The 21,156-nt window shown below is 55.4% G+C and overlaps 2 protein-coding genes across 2 annotated transcripts in view; both read left to right on the top strand.

Annotated features, from left to right (window-relative positions):
• The first annotated feature begins 4,093 nt into the window (after positions 1–4,093).
• Positions 4,094–21,156, top strand: part of LOC117651990 (potassium voltage-gated channel subfamily H member 8) — a 68,759-nt gene continuing 51,696 nt past the window's right edge. Inside the window, exons 1-2 of the mRNA XM_034396616.1 lie at positions 4,094–4,121; positions 5,191–5,278. Coding sequence (XP_034252507.1) covers positions 5,203–5,278 — 76 coding nt within the window. The 5' untranslated portion in view covers positions 4,094–4,121; positions 5,191–5,202. The remainder of the gene's footprint in view (positions 4,122–5,190; positions 5,279–21,156) is intronic.
• LOC117651751 lies at positions 8,933–10,238 on the top strand. The gene is made up of 3 exons (XM_034396064.1): positions 8,933–8,971; positions 9,035–9,259; positions 9,582–10,238. The coding sequence occupies exons 1-3, from the start codon at positions 8,948–8,950 to the stop codon at positions 10,185–10,187; spliced, it is 855 nt and encodes a 284-aa protein (XP_034251955.1). The 5' UTR covers positions 8,933–8,947; the 3' UTR covers positions 10,188–10,238.

Here is a 21,156-nt window from a genome sequence, read left to right as displayed (position 1 = left end):
TGGGTGCCCCTGGCGGCCCCGGCCCTAGCGGCCCCGGCGCCCCACACGGGGTTGTTTGGTCGCGTTGCGTTGTGTTCGTGGAGCTTCACCGCGCCAAAAAGAAGCGAGCAGAACCCGGGAAACGGAGCAGGGGCACTTGAAATTACGCGCCACCTGGCACTGGCCGCGGTGAAGGACCTGCCCGCCTCGAGCACCGCGGGTGCTCGAGCAACCGAACGTGTGACCCCACCAATGGATTGCTCTCCGAACGAGGAATCCATCGGTGGGGTCACACGTTCGGTTCGAGTCCTGTTTAGCGACTCTGGAGCTCAAAATGCGACTAGAGTTTTGGCCGCCTCCACCGGTCTTCTGGCCCACTGTGCGTGGGACGGAGCAGCCGGCGGACTGGCAGGTGGGCTCCTTGACAGCCGGGTCCCATTGCTCAACAGGAAATGTACTCAAGCAGTGCAGATTAAATCCTTTAAAAAGCCGCTATCGTTCCACAGTGCCATTAGATCAGACCACTGAGAGCGATCCTCTTATCTAATGAGACACGACGTCAAGGACGTGTGACGCTTTAAGTCGCTTCGATTTGGGAAGTCGGCGTCACTACGAAGAACAAGCCTCACTCTGCAACACTGTTACTAAGTGTTTTTTTTTCTCGTGCACGGCTTTTCCACGAATAATAACATTAGCCTGAAATTCGCGAATTCGTGCGAAACAAACGCCCATTTTGGTGCCTGGTCGGTCACGCACAGTGGGCCAGAAGACCGGTGGAGGCGGCCCACTGTGTCACGCACGAATTCGCGTGGATTTTAAAAACGCCTGCTCGACTCCGTGCACCACCATGCACACGAAGTAGTGTAATGTAGTGGGAGCGTAAAAATGTGGCAGTGTAATCCCTGTCTGGCCATGCCGGGCCATGCCGCCAACCCACACAGCGCTTATGAGGAGTTCATTTGCATCTGGCCCCGTTCCTCTGGCTGGCCCGGTCGTAAGCTGGTGTATGTGCCCCTCCAAAGTTGGCAACACTGTTCGCCTGAGTGGCTTTGAGGGTGTGGCTGGCTGGCTGGCGAGGCTAGCCCCGCTGCTGGTGTCATTCCATTGGCGCGTCGCATCCCAAATGAGCTCCAAATTGTCGCCATTGTCGGAACGGGCTGAAGTTCGAAACGAGCCTCGAATTGAAAAAGAAAAGGTCTGCTCACGACGACGACTGTTGTTCCCGAGGCGGAAACGCTCGAAAAAATACACGCGCTCGTCCGATAAAACCCTTCTTCGAAACCAAGTCGCGATTTGGCAGTGCCCAGGAAGGCCCCACTTGATGTTCGTTAGCGGTGCCAAAACAACCGATTTTGCCAGAGTGATTTGGAGGGCCGTTTGGTCGCTCAGTGCGAGTCCCCTTGCGGATGCGAGAGAGACAGTCTGCTGAGCAGTGGCACTCGAGACAGTGTGGCGGTGCCATTTCCTCCCCCACCTCGATAAAGAGCGAGATAGGCGGCTCCGCGCGACCTTGGGACTGCCTCTCGCTCGCCCCTTACGACCATCCCTTTCGATTGAACCTTTCGGCCGTCCCTTCCGATTGTGTACCTTTCGTTCGTCCTTCCCGATCGGCCCCTTCGGCCGTGCCTTGATCGGAAAGCCGAGCGCGGCGCGGTTCGGAACGACCGTGCCTGGCTCCGGTCGGCCGGCCGCGGAGCCGCGGAGGGAGAAGTTATGCGCTGCCGGGGGTAAGTTTGTGAAAGTCCCCGCCGCCCGGCCCGTCCCGGCCCCGCCCCGCCTGCAGACTCCGAGAGTCGTCTCCGTCGCTCTGTCTCTCTCGCACTCGTGGGGCGCCCCGCTTGGGTGCGAGAGAGACAGACGACGGCGGCGCGGCGTCCGTGGCTCCGTGGCCAAGGGCCCCACCGCGCCGTTTACAAACGCAGCGCGACAAAAACAGGCAGCGCGACAAAAACAAGGAAACGGGGGCAACGACACGCGGACCGGAAACGGGGCAGCCAATCGACGCTACACTGTCAAACCTTCCTGGCCAATGGGGCACGAGTGACGACAGTTCCTCAATCCACGCTGCAAATTGAGCGACAGCGAGCCCCAGCTCAGTAGTCCTCGTATTATTTAATCCAATTCAGCCTAAAGTTGATCATCAAAGTTTTTTTTTCAGTGGAGGTTCGGTAACTTACAGTGTGCTGAAACCGCGTAACTGTTTGCCTTGCGGAAGGGTTCCTCTGGCAGAGTGGCTGCCTGCGGACGCTGCGGACGCTGTCCTAACGGAGCCACCGAGGTGTTGCAAACTGCGGGACAACTTGCCGAGCTATCGGGCTAATTTAAACTTGGCGCCTCGACATTTTGCTTCCAATTTGCGGTGAATGAGGGTCTAGGAGGAGGAGGCTCGGGGAGCAGCGGCCGCCGGACGGACGGACAGGCAGACAGACAGACAGACAGACAGACGGATGGGCGAACAGACAGAAAGACGGACGAATGGGTTGCTGAACAGTCGTACGGACAGGCGGAAAAACAATTTTTTTGAAAAAGCAAAACAGAAACAACATTTAAAGTAACTTTAAAAAGTTGATGCTGATGTTGGAATACACACTGCAAATATGGCAGGCCCTGGGCGCACTCTACCTGAGCAGCGACTAAGTTGCCCAGATCTGTGGTCGCCCATAAACTGGTCACTTTTTGCTGCCCAGAAACTGGACGTCTTGAAATGGTTTCCAGAAACCGGAAATCTTTTCAAAATTCTCATCCTATTTTAGGCACTAAAGGACAGAAAAGATTAACTGCTCGACTCAAGTTTTGTTGATTGCGACTCTCAGAGCAGATGTGGATTTAAAACTCGCCATGCATGTGTCCTGCATCCACTCCAAATTCCTGGCTTAAGGTGTCGTTTTATAAAAGGTTTCTTGCTTCTCTTGAGCCTGCTGCATGGTTTCAGGCCACAAAATACATGACAACAAAACACTATGCAGAGTCTGGCTGAGTCATGGCAGGCTTGTAAATATAGGGTTAGTCGGCAGCTCTGCAGAAGATACCTCCTCGACTTAGCTTCTATTTTCCGACGTTTCAATAGGGCGACTCACACAAAGCACGTTTACTCACCTCCCGATGGCATTCAACCATTATTTTGAAGAAGACAATATCTTGTATCTTGTGTAACCGCTTTAAAATGAAATAATAAATCGACCCGCCTCAAAGAAAGAAAAAACAAACAAACAAGAACAACAGTCCGGGCGATGAAGTGCCAACATATGAAAACGAAATCCTCCAAAAGGAAGTAGCTTGGGAGTGTTGGCAGTCCTGCCGCTCTCGCCCGCCCGTAATGTTGTTTGTTTAGTTTTGTTTTCGTTATTGCGTATGGTTTATTTTCTTATGTTAGAATAGTTTCACAAGTGTTCAAGATATTTTCTTCTTTGGAAGAATGGGTTCGTGTCATCGGCCGGGGAGCGGACGTGCTTTGTGTGTGCTGACATGTGGAAATGTTGGCACATTGAAGCTAAATCGAGGAAGGAGGCTGCCGACTAACCCTAGCCAGACACAGCATAGTGTGTTTTTGTGTTGTGTTTTGGAAATAGAAGTATGAGTCAGGAATTTAAAGTGGGTGCAGGATACAAAAATGGTGAGTTTTTAATCCCTATCTGTTCTGGGGGTCACAATCGACAACACTTCATCCGAGAAGTGAATATTTTCTGTCGCTTACTCATAATGCATAAAATAGAGTGAAAATTTTGAAAAGATGTCCAGTTTCTTGATACTATTTCAAAACACCCAGCCTATGGGCAGCCAAGGTGACCAGCTCACGGCAAGACATCTAGGATTTGGGCAAACTTTGTCGCTGCCCAGGTATTGCGCACCGTTTGCTCCATCTATAGCAAATGAATCGTGCATGGTCCATCATGAGAGGACAGCTGTTTCTGAATGATTTAGGGAACCTGAAAGTAGGCAACAAAGGTGTCCTGAAAGTAAGCACCATTTTGACGCTGCAAAAACTGGGGCGTCTAGTATCAGGGCATGCCATATGTGCAGCGTAAGTGTCAGTTTTGTTACAATGAATGACTCCTGCTGTTTTTATGTTGACGGACAGTCAGACGGATCAAACCGACCAATGAGGTGCCCGAGGTGCACACGCGGCAACATGGAGGCTGAAAGTAAGCCTCGCCGGAGTCATTATCCCCATGGAAAGGGCAGGGGAAAAGTTTCCGAAGCCGGCGGGCAGATTATTTGGCGGATTCCAGCCGCTGGTGCTGAGCCCGCGCGGCCGCCGTGCAGCCTCGCTCCGAACGGCGGTTAGTTCTCGATGCGCTGCCTCTCTCGCACCCCTGCGCGGCGCCGTACGAGTGCGAGGGAGGTGGAGGCCGCCCTCGGCGTGCAGAGGCCTGGCGGAGTTTACCGATAAAGCCTGCGCCGCACCGCCAAATTATTGACAAGGGCACCAAATCGCTTTTGACTGAAGCCTCTCGCGGGCGAGGCTGCCGGCGCAGCCGGCTAAAACTCTAGACGCGTTTTGAGCTCCGAGCTCGCTAAACAGGACTCGAACCAAACGTGTGGCCCCACCAATGGACTCCTCGTTCGGAGAGCAATCCATTGGTGGGGTCACACGTTCGGTTCGAGTCCTGTTTAGCGAGCTCGGAGCTCAAAACGCGTCCGGGATTTTGACCGCCTCCGCCGGTCCTCTGGCCCACTGTGCAAGCCGTCAGTACGTTGCGTTTTTGAAACATATAGATCTTTCAATTGGCGCCAATGCATCACGGGGAATGACTGCGGCGATGGCGAGAGGTGCGTTTCCTTCCCGAGGCGCGTGAATAAATGCATGAGGCCGCTCCGCTCCGCGCCGCGCCTCGCCGAGTTGGAAGTGGCGGGAAAGCTGGGATGAAATCAGAATCCAGCAACGCGTCTCGAGGAAGCTGCGTGCGTGGCGTCGCATGGCGCGCGTGCGCCGTGACTTTGGACAAGACGGTACACTGGCCGAAAAAAAAGGACAGATTTGAGAATTGGTAGGATGGTCATTTATTTGACTGGACGGACCTTCTTACCTCACCCCCATTTTCATGAGGTCCTTATGGACACTATGGAGAACCAGTGCGGAAGGTCCGTACTTTTTCCGGGACCTCATTTTATGTACATTTTCAAAACCAAACTTTAATTTTTTTTAATAAAAAAGTTTTTTTTGCAGTGTATATCTTGGGAAAATGAATGAAGACTTTGCTGGTGTTTCAGGAGCCCCGGAGGATGCCGGCGCGAAAGGGGCTTTTAGCGCCGCAGAACACCTTCCTCGACACCATCGCCACGCGCTTCGATGGCACCCGTAAGTCCAGCTAAAATAAAGTACAACCTCCACTGTAAAATTGTTGGTTGTCACTTGATGACAATTTATGTCAAATTAATTTTAAGGCGGGATTATCGTCCCGGCTTCATTATGAGGTCAAGGTCATTAAGAAGGCCGTCCGGCCGACTGAAAAAAAAAGTGGGAGACTCTAGTTTAGGTCTGCATTGACGCGCTCATGAATGTGGGCCAGAAAAGTTTCGTCTTCTTTCTCTGGTGGGGCTGGGCGTCGCTGCCAGCGAATTCGGCTTGTGCGCTATTTTGTGGGAGGAATGCGACGTCGACAAGTAGCAGTGTCTTAGCTTGCCGGTGTCCCCCTGCGGCGGCCCGTCGCGTCGTCGCCGCGTCCCCTCAAATTCAAAGTGTCTTTCGGGGCGGGGCGGGGCGGGGCAGAGGCCACCTGGCCCGTCTTGCCCGTGACGGAATCAATGCCCTGCGGGCGTTTGGCTGGAGCCTGGGCTGGAGCCTGGGCTGGAGCCGAGAGGGCGCCTGGAGTCTGGAGCGCTGGAATGCCGCGCTGGAGAGAGAGAGAGGGGGGGGGGGGCACGCCGACACCGCCTGCAAAGAAATTACCTTGCTGCTCTAGCCTTGTGTACTTGTGTCCCTGCGGGGGCGTGGCTGGAATTGAACGCTAGAGGGGATGGGGGGAGGAGAGAGAGACATACTGACTAAGAGAGGGCCCCCGGAGCTGCACTGTTTTTCGCACACTTTTCCGGCATGCGACCTAATTTGGCGATTCGCACACGGAGGCCAAATACGGTGCTTCTCGCAAGTGGGGGGTCTCTTCGGATTGGACACACTATGATACTGCTACACTGTCGTTCCAATAATGCGCAGTTTGACCCAGTGGATTCCTTACAGCATCTCGCGCTGCGGCGGAAGACGCCGGCAGAGCGGGGCCAGAGCACTTCGCCGCTTAACTGCGCCTCGGCTCTGTGCTATTCGTCGTGGAGCGACCCCAATTGCAGCAGTAGTCGCGTTGCCAACCTCGCGCCGCTCGAGTGGCGCGAGTGGGTGCCTTTTTGCCGGCAGTGGGTCGCGGTGATGGCGGCGCTGTTGTGGTGCTGCGAGCGCACGTGTGTAAGGGGCGGCGAGGAGGGAGGTCTCATTGCGAATGACTTTACGACCGCCACCTCGTATATACGGCCGCCTGACTACCTCCGTATCGTCGACGACGTCGCCCCTTGACTCCCCCCCCCCCGTTTCCACCCCGCAGCCTCCACACTTCCTCTTCACTAGTGCGGCGCTGCTCCTACGCTGTATTTTACGGCCCGCTCGTATATGAAAATGTCAGCCGGTGCAGGTGGGAGCGCTGCCGGGAGCGCCGGGGCTTTCAAACTCGATTGAGAAGTCGCGGCGAGTTGGACAAGTGAGGCGCGAGAGGGATTTGGTTCAGGCGCTCTGGGTCGAGCGGGGAGCCCGGAGGAACCGTCCGGGTCCTGCAGCGTCGCGCGGTACACTGCGAATGCCCCACTTCGCTTCACAGTGGGCCAGAAGACCGGTGGAGGCGGCCAAAATTCCGAACGCGTTTTGAGCTCCAGAGTCGCTAAATGGGACTCGAACCGATGTGACCCCACCGATGGATTGCTCTCAGAACGAGGAATCCATTGATGGGGTCACACATTCGGTTCGAGTCCTGTTTAGCGACTCTGGAGCTCAAAACGCGTCTAGAGTTTTTGGCCGCCTCCACCGGTCTTCTGGCCCACTGCGCGCTTGACGAAACGAAAGGCGTTAAAGTGCGCCTCGGTTCGGATATTTGTTTCCCCTTCTTTTTTCGGCGAGTGCGCTTTGAGGCGGCGCGCGCGGCCCTATCGCCAGAGTGGCGTTTACGGCGTTCGGAGAAAATAAGCGCCTTCTTCGCGCAGATCTGATTTAAACGTGGGACAGAGACACCAAACAGGCAGGGCAGGGCGTGACGCACCGCGCCCCGCGGCCACGCCTCATCCTCCAATCATTCGCTCTGTCTCTCTCGCACACTTACGGCACGCCCCGCGAGTGCGAGAGAGACAGCCGCACCGCGGAGGCAGTGTGCTGGCCAACAAAGGGCCGCCGGGAATAGCAGTGCCGTGGCAGCAGACTGGTTCCGAGAGTCGTCGCTCTGTCTCTCTCGCACCTATGCAGAACGCCCCACGGGTGCGAGAGAGACAGAGCGACGACTCTCGGAATCAGTCTGCAGGGGTGAAGGCAGACGGCACCGCAAGTAGTGCCTAGCCCTCGGCGACGTGCGTAGCACCGCGTGAGCCGCCTGCCTCCCTCAGGACGAACCTTATCTCCTGCTGAATGCCTCTATTCCTGTCTCTCTCGCACTCACAGGTCGTCTCGTGTTGGTGCGAGAGAGACAGCGCCAAAACGCTCTGAGCGGAATCAGCTTCTGCTCTCGCGGTGTGGCTGGCTGACGAATCCACGGCACGTCGACCTTGCTCTCTCTCTCTCTCTCTCTCTCTCTCTCTCTCTCTCTCTCTCTCTCTCGCTTGCAGTGTAGTGCTGCTGCCATTTCGCCAAGGACCGCCGCGACTGGCCCGCCCTGTTGCTTCACGGCATCAGCGCCATCAAATAGTAAAGGCGATTGAGCCCGAGAGAGAGAGAGAGAGAGAGAGAGAGAGAGAGAGAGAGAGAGAGAGAGAGAGAGAGAGAGAGAGAGAGAGAGAGAGAGAGAGTGGGAGGGAGGGAGATCTGGAAGGGATGGGGGCCTAGGCTTGAAGGAGCAATAAAAGGAGCCTCAGTGCTGGTGGTCCTGGCACCGCTTCCCCTTCCACTCCCCCCTCGGTACACCTACCGAAGGTAATGGCACCGAACCCACTCAACATGTTTTCATCCCCCATTTTTTGCACCCCTTTTCTCCTGAGTGGGCTCCTTGAGACGGGACCGGTATCCCCTTCTTTCCCCGCGCAATCCGATTGGTTGATTCTGTTTCGCTGGCGCTGCAGATTTGGGATGAGCGCGCCGAGTGGGGCACCGGGTCTGTTTTAGTCTGACCCGGATATTCTCTGCAGAGCCGAGCGGAGCCGAGCCGAGCAGAGCGCTCCCGCGCGGACTGTGCGCGTTTTGTTCCCGCTGCCCACACCCCCGGGGGGGCCCCGGGGGCATGGGGCTCGAGAGCGTCTGTGCTCCCGCGGGTCGCCCCGTACTTCATGAGCTTCCATTTCACACGGCCTGTTGGTAGTTAGCCCTACATCGCCAGAAAAGCCAAATCGTTGGGCCCCACTCCAAAAATCTTTTTTTATAGTTTCAAAAAAAAAAAAAAAAACAACAGATTTTACTCAGCCGTTCTATGCTTTTCAAAGAAATGAAAAAAAACCACGAAAATTGCACTTCTAGCTGTCGTATTTTTAACAGTGGTTCGATCCCCATCCACCTGCTGCTGATAGATCTGTACCGCAAGTGGCGCAACCACGGCACGAAGAGCTTTTTCGGACTTTGCACTCCCGGCGTGTGTCGCGAGTTAGTCGCCACGTGAAGTCAATCGAGCGCACACTTGAGTTCCCAGAGTGAACAAACATTCGACGACCGACGTCAAATAGTAGACAAGACATTTACGGATGCGGATGCTTCAGATAAGATCAGATTGCCGGGCTGATTTCGGAATAGTCGTCCTTTAAAAGCTCGACCCTGAGACTCTGTGGTCAGTCACCGACGTACCCAAGCGACGCCATGGCATCGAAGGTCTTCGTTTTGGTGAGTAGCCGAGACCACCAGGACGTCGTTCGTGGTGCGTGGACTAACGAAGCGTGCTCGCAGCTGGTGGCCGCCTTCGTGGCCGTGGCCGTGGAGGCCTCCTTGGCGCCGTCCGCGCGCCTCCGCGGCGGCCTGCGCGCCCTGGTCGACGACCCCGAGTGCGCCTCCAAGAGGCAGCTCACGTGCAGCGACTGCAAGACCCAGGTCCGCTGCGACAAGGTCGGAGGCGTCTGGTTCTACCTCGGCACCAACACCTGCGGCGGCACCACGCCCTACTGCGAGCCCGTGGTAAGCTGCGGCGCACAGTGGGCCAGAAGACCGGTGGAGGCGGCCAAAATCCCGGACGCCTAACTCCAGAGTCGCTAAATGGGACTCGAACCGAACGTGTGACCCCACCAATGGATTGCTCTCCGAACGAGGAATCCATTGGTGGGGTCACACGTTCGGTTCGAGTCATGTTCAGCGACTCTAGAGCTCAAAACGCGTCTGGGGTTTCGGCCGCCGGTTCTCTGGCCCGCACCGCGCACGCAAAACTTTGCCTCTGATTTTGCCGTCGCAACGTTCTTTCGACCACCCGAAAACCTGCTCTGTACACGACGCATCGTTCCAGAACGGCACCTGCACCGGAGACGTGTCGCTGGTGGACGACAAGTGCACCGAGCCCGAGCCCGTCAACACGTTCAACTGCCCGTCGGACGGCTACTGGCCCGACGTCACCAACTGCGCCAAGTACTACATCTGCTCGGACGGCAAGGCGTACGCCTACGACTGCAGCTCGTTCGGCAACGCCGTGTACGACCACAAGAGCTCCTCGTGCCTGGCCAGGTCGGAGGCGACGTGCGTCACGCTGACGTGCCGCTCGCCGGGCTCGTTCGTCGCCTACAACCCGGACCCGTCCATCTACTCCTTCTGCCGGAGCACCAACTCCAGCGAGGCCGCGGTGCTCAAGTGCGAGGAGGGCAGGACCTTCAGCACCATCAACAACGAGTGCCAGGTGGCGTGCACCAAGGCCGGGCGCATCGCCCTCGCCGACAAGAAGCGCTTCTACGACTGCGTGGACCTTGGTAACGGCAGGATGAGCCAGCCCACGCCCGGCAGGTGCCCCGGCACCAGCGAGTTCAACCCCAGCCTGGGCCGGTGCGCCGAGAAGGGCGCCCCGGTCGTCACCACGCCCGCCCCGCGAACCACCACCCGCGCGCCCACCACCGTGCCTTGAATCAAGGCCCTTGATCGCGCCAGTCCTCAATAAAGCTCAGTCCAAAGAACACCCAGTGTCAACTTTCTTTTTTCGGAGGGCAGGAAAGTTCAACAGAACAGACCTCAGTCCCGACGTCCATGTCGACAAACAGCCGCTCGCTCGTATTTCAATTCCGTGAGCGAAACGGTATCGCGTTCACCGCGGAACATATAATTAATTTCGTTTGTTAGTTTTTTCAAGCTTGTTTTTTGGCAGTTTTACGCGGTCGACGCTCTCCAATTAACGCCGTCCAGCGCTGCCAGGGCCCTCCCCCCCTCCCCCGCTCATCTGGCTACTCTGTGGTTTGCTCATTTCTGGGCGCGCTGTGATCCCTGAGCCCCCTGCGCTCCCCTCCCCTCCCCCCGCCTTCGCCCACTTTACGGTTGACAGGAACAAAGTTGAGGAAGGTGCAGGAAGCCGAGAAGCGTCCGAGGGCGGCCGGTCGCTCCCCAAAGCCATCCCGCCCCATCTCGCGACGCGCAGTCCGGCCTGACAGGCCCACCGCCAATTAAAAAGAAAAACAACCTGTCGCCAGTTGTTGTTGTTTTCGCTTCTTTCGGAGATTAATTTGCTGACGTTCGGCGCCACACATGGGACGCCTCCCCACGGGGAAAAATGATATTGAGGATCGTTGATTTGAAGCCAGCCGAAATATTACCGGATTGAAAGCTCTGTCGGCGTTATCATTTTCATCGGCTCGTTTTTCTTTCTCGGTGCAAACTCAAACTATTCCAGTGAATTGAACCCCATTCGGAAAAGTTTCCCGCGCGTTTTGCGGGAGAGGGTTGGCGGACCTGCGGGAGGGGCGTGTTCGCGGCGAACAGCAGACGGACAAGGGGGCTCGGCGGGGCCAGGGGGGCCAGGGGGACCGGGAACAGCGCACGAACTGGCACGCACGGACGGACTAATTTGTATTTCATGGAGGACGAAAAGAGAGCAGAATAAAAGGCGAGGACGTGAGCATGTGCGAGGGGTGAGGGGGGGGACGAGGGGAAAAGTTCGGACGCGAATTTTTAGGCCGCGAAAGCCGCAGCGGCGCAAAGTTAGTGCGCAGAGCCTCTCGTAGCGCGAAGCGGCGGAGCCTCGCCGGCCCCAGACCGCGCCTCAGACGCAGTCGACTGATTAAACGAGACAACATTCGCTTTACATCTTACACCCGAATTAGGAAGTTGGACGACGCCAACTCGATAAGTGGCCGAGGCTCGGCCCACAGTGGGCCAGAAGACCGGTGGAGGCTGCCAAAACTCCAGGCGTGTTTTGAGCTCCAGCGTCGCCTCCGACGGTCTTCTGGCCCACTGTGCGTCCGGGCCGCCCCGTGAGTGCGAGAGAGACGGAAAATGGCTTCGGTCCGCCGGACCCGCGGGCACGTGCGCCTGGAAATGCCGCGAAGAATGTCGAGACGTTCCCTCCGCCTTGCCAGCGTGTAGTTGTGGAGCTAGTTTCAAAACTATGCGTTTTCTGCCCAGAAGCCTCCCGGGGAAAGTCCGTATTTTGTTTATCAGCCTGGCACGAGGCCTGGCACGACGACCTCGACCGGTTTGATGAAAACGGCACGAAAAACCACGCCGATACATTTTCAGACCAGCTAGTTTTCTATCAATTCAAAAAAAATTGTTGTGTTTCTGTTTTGAAAAAAAAACCGTATGAGGCAGACCAAAAGCCGTATACGGCAAACCAAAAACCATATGCGGCAAATCAAAAACCGTATGAGGCAGACCAAAAGCCGTATACGGCAAACAAAAAACCGTTTGCGGCAAATCAAAAACCGTATGAGGCAGACCAAAAGCCGTATACGGCAAACAAAAAACCGTATGCGGCAAATCAAAAACCGTATGAGGCAAACCAAAAGCCGTATACGGCAAACAAAAAACCGTATGCGGCAAATCAAAAACCGTATGAGGCAGACCAAAAGCCGTATACGGCAAACAAAAAACCGTATGCGGCAAATCAAAAACCGTATGAGGCAGACCAAAAGCCGTATACGGCAAACAAAAAACCGTATGCGGCAAATCAAAAACCGTATGAGGCAGGCCAAAAGCCGTATACGGCAAACAAAAAACCGTATGCGGCAAATCAAAAACCGTATGAGGCAGGCCAAAAGCCGTATACGCAAACAAAAAACCGTATGCGGCAAATCAAAAACCGTATGAGGCAGACCAAAAGCCGTATACGGCAAACAAAAAACCGTATGCGGCAAATCAAAAACCGTATGAGGCAGGCCAAAAGCCGTATACGGCAAACAAAAAACCGTATGCGGCAAATCAAAAAACCCTATGAGGCAGGGCCCAAAAACCGTATACGCAAAAAAAAAAGTATGCGGCAAATCAAAAACCGTATGAGGCAGACCAAAAGCCGTATAGGGAAACAAAAAACCGTATGGGCAAATCAAAAACCGTATGAGGCAGCCAAAAACCGTATACGGCAAAAAAAAAAACCGTATGCGGCAAATCAAAACCGTATGAGGCAGCCAAAAGCCGTATACGGCAAACAAAAAAACCCTATGCGGCAAAACAAAAAACCCTATGAGGCAGACCAAAAGCCGTATACGGGAAACAAAAAAACCCTATGCGGCAATCAAAAAAACCCTATGAGGCAGACCAAAAGCCGTATACCAAACAAAAAAAACCCTTGCGGCAAATCAAAAACCGTATGAGGCAGACCAAAAGCCGTATACGGGAAACAAAAAAACCCTATGCGGCAAATCAAAAACCGTTGAGGCAGCCAAAAGCCGTATACGGCAAACAAAAAACCGTATGCGGCAAATCAAAAACCGTATGAGGCAGCAAAAACCGTATACGGCAAACAAAAAACCGTATGCGGCAAAACAAAAACCGTATGAGGCAGCCAAAAGCCGTATACGGGAAACAAAAAACCGTATGCGGCAAATCAAAAACCGTATGAGGCAGACCAAAAGCCGTATACGGCAAACAAAAAAACCCTATGCGGCAAATCAAAAAACCCTATGAGGCAGGCCAAAAGCCGTATACGGGAAACAAAAAAAACCCTATGCGGCAAATCAAAAACCGTATGAGGCAGCCAAAAACCCTATACGCAAAAAAAAACCTAGCGGAAACAAAACCGTTGGGCAGCCAAAAGGATAGGCAAACAAAAAACCGAGCGGCCAAAACCGAGAGGGGGCCAAAAACCGATCGGCAAAAAAAAAACCTTCGGCAAAACAAAAACCTAGAGGCAGCCAAAACCGTATAGCAAAAAAAAAGTAGCGGCAAAAACAAAACCGTATGAGGCGACCAAAACCGTTACCCAAAAAAACCCGGGGGCAAATCAAAAACCCTATAAGACCAAAAGCCGTATGGCAAAAAAAAACCGTTCCAAATCAAAAACCGGAGGCAAAAAAACCCTATACGGCAAAAAAAAAACCGGCGGCCCCGTATGGGCGACCCGCCGATACGGCAAAAAAAAACCGTATGCGGAATCAAAACCTATGAGGCGCCAAAAGCCTATACGGAAAAAAAACCGTATGCGGCAAATCAAAACCCGTATGAGGCAGACCAAAAGCCGTATACGCAAACAAAAAACCGTATGCGGCAAATCAAAAACCGTATGAGGCAGACCAAAAGTCGTATACGGCAAACAAAAAATCTCATTCAACGAACGTTAATGAAAGCAGATGATACTCGTTTGGTTTTCTTCTGGGCTCATGGGCTCATTCGAAAGATAGTTCTTAAAATCTCATTCAACGAACGAGGCCGAGCTGGCGCCGAAGCCGGCACGAGCTGAGCAGAGCCGAGGTCTGCCCGAGTCACCCACCCTTTGAGACGTGGCAGGCGGAGAGGGATTGTCAATGTTGCGCGCGGGCCGTCGCGCGCGAGGAGGGGGTAGGGGGTGCCATTGTCCGCGCAGGCTGCGCCTCACCGCCAGCCAGCCAGCCAGACACACCAGCCCGCCCCGGCGCACTATGGGTCAGAATCAGAAAAACCTTTGCAAAATGTCTACCATGGAAACGATTTGAGTTATCGATGTGAAATTTCTGTGAGGGGGGTTTTGAGGTGCGCTGAATCCATTTCTGGCGTCAATTTGAGTCAGTGGCGTACCCTAGACCAGTGGCGTAGCCATGAAACACAAATTTTCAGAAATCTTTCCGATTGTTTACTTGCCGAAGTGTTTCCAGGTGCGCTGAAACCATTTCTGGCGTTATTTTGAGTCAGTGGCGTACCCTTGACTCATTGGCGTAGCAGAACAGCATGAAAAGTGGCGATACACATCGGCAACTTTAGCTTGTCCCGTACATTAAAAATTTTCGAATTACGCCTATGTTTAACTGTTACGGGTTTTGAACCTGGGTCTGGGTCTAAATGAATGTTATTTTCGTCATTAGCAACCCAAAAACATATTAAAGAATGCAAAGATTGATTTAAAAAAATGGTCCCCCCACCGGATTTGAACCCGGGTCCAAACCTCTCCGATTTGCTCGAAACTAGCACCGTTGGCTTTTTCTGGTCGCCCCGATTCCAAAAATACCCCTACATGCCATTCTCGCTGCATACTGTGCCTAAATCGGGCGTAAATCCTCTTCGACCCTATGTAGACCATGATGCACCTGCTGCACCAACCCCGGGGCTCGGATCGGATTCGCTGCCACGGGGCGGCTCTAAGGGTCACCAAGGAGGCGGCATACCAAACTTGCGTGCAGATCGGACCACGGGAAGTCCCAAAACGAACGAACAGACGAACGGACGAATAGCACGCATACACACAAATGTTTACGAATATCGCGCCTTTGGGCATCTCGGCGAAATTGGGCAATTCCGCTTGGGGTCATTCGAAAGATAGATCTTAAACTCTTCACAACGCCCATCGCCGAACAGGAGGCTAGCAAGGGGGTTGGCAACTTTCGGTACCTCGTTCTAAAGAGAAATGTGTCCAAAAAGAGGACAAATGCATGGTCACTTGGTTTCCGCTCCCCCAGCGGCAAAAACCCTATTTAAACGCCCTGAAAAATTTTGGTACTTAATGGAATGAACGAGGTCTCACTAGGGGAAACCCTTTCTTGTCACCCCAATTTCACGAAGTAGCGCCCCGGTTAAAATAACGTGAAAGAGGCAACATTTTCTCCGCTCCGGCCCCGCGGGTTCGGCGCGCCCGCTTCCAAAGGTGGCGACAAAAAGTCGAGCCCGGCGGAAATCAGGGCTCCTCAGATGAGCGAAGTTTCCGGGGGCCTTATGAGCGTTGACATTCCTCTTTCACACCTACGAGGATTTTTTCCCCAAATTCCCCGAACTGCGCGCGAATAGGGTCATTTGCAAAGGCTGCGTTTCCCCCCATTCTGACCCACAGCGCGGCGGCCAGCCCCTATTATATTGTTTGGATACGCGCTTGGTTTCTGGACTCGAGAGTAAAAGCACGCTGACACCTTCATGTGTACAGTATTTTTAAGTATGTTTCAAGTGTGGTGAAGGTATCATCTGCTAAAAAAAGTTTTTTTTTCTAAATGCGCCTTTTTTGACTGAGTACTCCGGCGGCGCTGCCAGCGGCTCGTTCCAATGTGGCCCGCGTGCCGACAAGGGACGACCACGTCCACGTCGTGGACAGTTCTACATTTCAGCGCTGCCGACTTTCGCTTGCTTGGCTTGCTCGCTTTGCTCGGACGTCTGCTACAAATAATGGGGCGCGCGGTGAGCGGGGTCCGGCAGGCCGCGGCGCGGCAGGCACGACACTGGAGGGACCGGAACGGGGCTGCCGGGCTCCGCTGCCTGTCAATCCCAGGCTGCTTGACAGCTGTCATTTGGCGGCCCCTGGCGCCGCGGAGCCGTGCCGTGGCTCGTGGGGCCTACACTGCCTGCAGGGGAAGCTGTCGCTCCGCGCGGCCGCGCTGGCAGCGCCGGAAATCGGAACGGTGACCTGCCTGCCGTGCGCGGGGAGAGCGTCCAGCCCTGCAGCGTAGGCAACGCGCGAGGCTGAGCACAGCCGGGCGCGGCGGGCGGGTCCACCTCGCAGGCGCTCCGCAGTGGGCTGAAACCCCCGACGCGTTTTGAGCTCCGGAGTCGCCCAACAGGACTCGAACCGAACGAGTGACCCCACCAATGGATTCCTCGTTCGGAGAGCAATCCATTGGTGGGGTCACACGCTCGTTTCGAGTCCTACTTAGCGACTCTGGGGCTCGAAACGCGTCCGGGATTTTGACCGCCTCCGCCGGTCTTCTGGCCCACTGTGCGCTCTGGACGCACCCATCGCTCGCCTGGCCTGCTCGTCGGCGGAGCGAGGGACGACACAGATGGAGCGGGGACGCATTGGCAGCGCCTGATTTTATCGTGTGTGGCTCCATGTAGGCCGTGCGCGTGAGGGGGGTTTATAGTCCCACTCGTTTGAGGCGGACGGACGGACCGACAGAGAGGTGGACGGATCGAGGCTGTATTTTGCATGGCTCATCCCTCGCAGACTGTTATTGTTCCTCTTTCCGCTGAGCGAAGAATGGACAACATGGGCGACAAATACGCAGACAAACACAGGCAGGCATTTCACGCGAGGAGGAAGTGAGGAGACAATGGTCATGAAGAGCTAAATCGAAATCGACCGCCTCTCTCTCTCTCTCTCTCTCTCTCTCTCTCTCTCTCTCTCTCTCTCTCTCTCTCTCTCTCTCTCTCTGCTCCCGACGCGCGGCTTTTTTAGCGGCGGCATTGGTTTTCTTTCAGCGTTTTCCATTCGTTCCCCTCCGCGTGTGAAGTGCGTGCGGGGTAGGGTGTAGGGGGAATCGCTTTGGCGAAAAATAATCCGCGGTTTGTCACGCGTTTTGTAACGAACCAAGAGAATGAACGCCACTCAACAACTGTTGACGCCACTTGTACAAATTGCGGGCGAATCGAGCAGAAGGATATCGGCTGTGTTTTCTTTGCCTTTTTCCCCCAGCTAGGGACGCTGAAATGTTTCGCGCGTGTTTTTGACTCCGATAACGTGGCAACCTGTTGCCGCCGCTGTCACTTCCACTTATTCGCGACCCTTACCCCCCCCCCCTCTCCCCCGGGTCCCTTTTCCTCTTTTTCCACTTTTTCAGTGACACGCGGGAGGCGTTGCCTCACATTTTGAGCTCCAGAGTCGCTAAACGGGACTCGAACCTAACGTGTGGCCCCACCAATGGATTCCTCGTTCAGAGCGCAATCCATTGGTGGGGTCACACGTTCGGTTCGAGTCCTATTTAGCGACTCCAGAGCTCAAAACGGGTCTAGAATTTAAGTCGCCTCCACCGGCCTTCTGGCCCACTGTGCAGTTGACTGCACTTTTATCGACAATCGATAATTATCGGCGCACTAAAAACTAAGTCCAGTCCGCGCCGCACTGGAAATAAAACTGGGAACCCAGTCGTTCTCTCCTCGGAGCGAGAAGGGGTTCTTATACAATACAGCCCTCGACAACTGCGCGGCTCAACTTCCAGCTGCAAAAGAAGTGATAAACTCGAGCGGCAAGAAGAAAACACGGAAAAGTGAGTTGTGAGTTCGACTTTTCTTCACCGTCCTTGGGTTCTCGACATGGACTCCCTCAAAGCAACGCTCTCTCTCTCTCCTTCCTATTAGGCCAGTGTGGTCCCTTCGCCTACGCTGCCAAAATTTTGAATATCACTTGGTGACGTTTTCAAGGCTTATTTTCCTTGTTGTTGACGCCCATGCATTAAATATAGGAGCTTTGATTTAAAGAAAGACATTAACTTGTCATAAAATTTGTCATTATTTTAAAGTAATGAAAAAAGGTGTCATAAAGTGAGAGTAAATTTTTAGAGTGCACTTGTGAGGAATATTTGGCGTCCCTGAAAAATTTGGACGGCATTTTTGTCCTTTTTTTTTCTGTGGCTGGTCTCCAGGTGCGTGATTTTTCGTGCCACGGGTCGTCCGGTGAAACGACGTGTGCTAAATCATTGCCGCGACTCGTTTCGTGATTAAGGTTTTTCTCCGTCTCCCTCGCACGCGTCGTTTGTACTGAAGTCGAAAAGAGAGAGAGAGAGAGAGAGAGAGGAGACACGTCGACGTGCCCCGAAGGCCGCCGACAGAAAGTGGGATAGTCTGTCCGCCATGAACATTCAATTTGGAGGCGCTCTGCTCTCCTGCCGACCACTACCCCCCCCCCCTCCCCAAATCCTCCCACCCCCTATTCCGACCCGGAATCGTTCTTCCCCCTTCTTCCCTCCCCCCTTCCCGCGACGTGTTGAGAAATTGCAACAGACAGCAAGTCTTGTTTCGCGTTATTGAGAAAGTGGTCTCCTGCTGGAGCGCCGTGCCGTCTCATCCAATATCTCAGTTCGCGCCCGCGCTACGGACGGGTATTATGTCGTTCCGCCGGCAGGGTGCGGCGTGGGTTCAAATACCCGCTCAATGTCGCTTCCGTGTTTTTTGTTGGTTTCTTTTTCGTACCAGGAACTGCCGTTGAATCCTTGGCGCGTGCTTGATGGATGACTAGCAGGACTTAAAGCGCCCCGGTTCAAAGGGGAAGGGGTGGGGTAAGGGAGGGGATGTATTGTAAAACATTTCCCTCGCGCCATTTTGCCACCACTACACTGCCTCCCCTTTTCTTTCCCTAATTACTGAAGAAGGCAGGGCGAGGAGAAGGTCCTTAAGGCCTCTTGAGCATTCACAGTGTGGCAAACTTGATAACAAAAGGCAAAATGGTGTTCATCAATCATAGCCACGCCCTTTCTCTTTCAGAAGTGCCCAGAGGGGGGGGGGGGTAGGGTTGAGGACAGCCGAGGGGTCGCGGTGGGGGGCTGGGCGTGCCGCGCAGGTAAGAGGCATATAATTGAAAAATGTTTCATTACAGAAACAATATGGTGGAGGAAATCGCGTTGGCAGCCGTATTCTGCGGATGTTTGTGATTGTATTGGCCTCCGCGCTTCTAGCCCATGAATGTTTTCCCGGGAACGTAGCGGCAGCAGCGCGCGGAACGAAGGAAAAAGTAACGGCAACCTCCCCCTGCTCCCCGGTGACTTGGCCGGTTCCCCACATGGAATGGTTCGCACGGGATTACGCCGGCAAAACTTCCGCAGTTTATGGCTTTGGCGCTGGCCGCCCTCGGCCCTTCGGCATGCTTCTTCTTCTTTTTCTTCTCATCCTCCTTCGTCGTCGTCGTCGTCTGTTCGCGGCGGTGGCGACAGCGTCCCTCCCAGGAGCGCCCTTAAGCACTGCAAGAAGGGCCGGGGTGTCTGGGGCGCCGTGAGCCGCGGTGGATGGGTTATGGAATTGGCCGCGGCTCGCTGGAGGGCGCTGGACCGCACCTCTGGGCGCCGGCCAGGCCCAGGCCAGGCCCAGACCAGGCCCAGGCCACTCGGGGGCCCGTGCGGCGTCTGGCGTCTCAGAAAGGAGCCACTGAGCCAGAAGACTGGCTCCCCGCGAGAGCGAGAGAGACGGCGAGGAGAGCGGCGAGACATCCATCAGTCTGCTGCATCCTCGACCAGACTCGAGTTCATTGCTCTCTCTTTCTCTCCTGCACCAATTAATCGAGCCAACGAGTCCCGCAATGGACCCCGCGTGTCGCCGCCCGCCGCCTTTTTGCAGTGGTACAGTGTCACAATGACGGACGTTGAATAGACGCCCCCTCCTGGCTTGTTTTCCATTGTGCGAGAACCTGGACGCGGAGCGAGCCGCGGAGCGAGCGCCCCGGTGCTCAACTCTTTCTCAAACTGACTTGGAGTTCTTTAACTTTTTCTTCGCTATCCGCTCCCCCGACTCCTGCCGCTCGTTCCGCCTCCCCCACTCCTACTCGTTCCGCTCCCCCCACTCCTGCGACTCGTTCCGCTCCCCCCACTCCTGCCGCTCGTTCCGCTCCCCCCACTCCTGCCGCTCGTTCCGCTCCCCCCACTCCTGCCGCTCGTTCCGCTCCCCCCACTCCTGCCGCTCGTTCCGCTCCCCCCACTCCTGCAACTCGTTCCGCTCCCCCCACTCCTGCCACTCGTTCCGCTCCCCCCACTCCTCCACTCCCGACGTGAAACGCTTGCCACCGGGCGGTCCGTGTGGTTCACCGCACGTGTCATTTTCCGCGCAATTTCTCGGCGACTCACCGCGACGCTCGTTTCCGGTGGCCGCCAAACAGCGCGTGGAAGCCACGTGCCGGCACTGCGGAGCCATAGCGTCCGTCTGTCTCGCTCGCACTCGTGGGGCGTTGCGGGCCGTGCGAGAGAGACAGCGACAGCCTGCTGCTGGCAGTGCCGGCGCCCCCGCGCACGCCCCCGCACCGCATCGCCCACTCGCCACTGAACCAGGCCTCGCTCCGCCTTCTGCGTGTCCCTTCGGCACCTCGGTGCCCACGATGAAGCTGGGTACATGTTCAAAGGGGAGATAACTACTCTGAGCCAGTTTTCGCGCGGAAACCATCAGCAGATCGAAGACTGTGGTTCAAAGAACATGTCAAAATTGCACTCCTGTCCCCGATATCCCAGATGATTGCAGTATTTCGGGTGTAGCGCGACGACGCCCGCCACGCCCCCGCTGCCCGACAGCGGCTTAGCGCTGTCCCAGCCTGAGACCCAGGGCCCGGGCGGCGGGGCCGGGCGGGACCGGGCGAGGACGAGGCTTCTGATTGCCCGCAGCTCCTCCATCATAGACCTGCCCGAATCAATGTGCCACGACCGTCCACTCTGTCCCTTTGCTGTCGCTTTCCCGTCCCTTCGCCATCCCTTTGGCGCACCCTCGCCGAAAAGGCGCCCCTTTTGCGGTGTGGGAGGCAATACCTCTCCGGATGCGACAATCATGCTTTGCTAATTGGACTCGTTCCATTTGGAGGTGCGCTTCCACTGCTCCGCTGCAGAGTCGTTTCCCTCGCTCTGTCTCCCTCGCACTCGTAGGGCGTTCTTATGGTTGCGAGGGAGACAGAGCGACGACCCTCGGAGTCCCGCTGCTCTGCTCGAACGTGTGTAATTCGCACGTCAATTAGCGCGTGGCCTGGAGCCTGCAGCGCGCCCCAGCGCCACTCCAGCAAAATGACACGGAAGCCGACGTCACCGACCCGCTGA

This window comes from Thrips palmi, unplaced genomic scaffold, assembly GCF_012932325.1.
Source record: "Thrips palmi isolate BJ-2018 unplaced genomic scaffold, TpBJ-2018v1 HiC_scaffold_6, whole genome shotgun sequence".
In the NCBI taxonomy this organism is placed as follows: Eukaryota; Metazoa; Arthropoda; class Insecta; order Thysanoptera; family Thripidae; genus Thrips; species Thrips palmi.
This window is presented reverse-complemented; position numbering and strand designations above follow the sequence as displayed.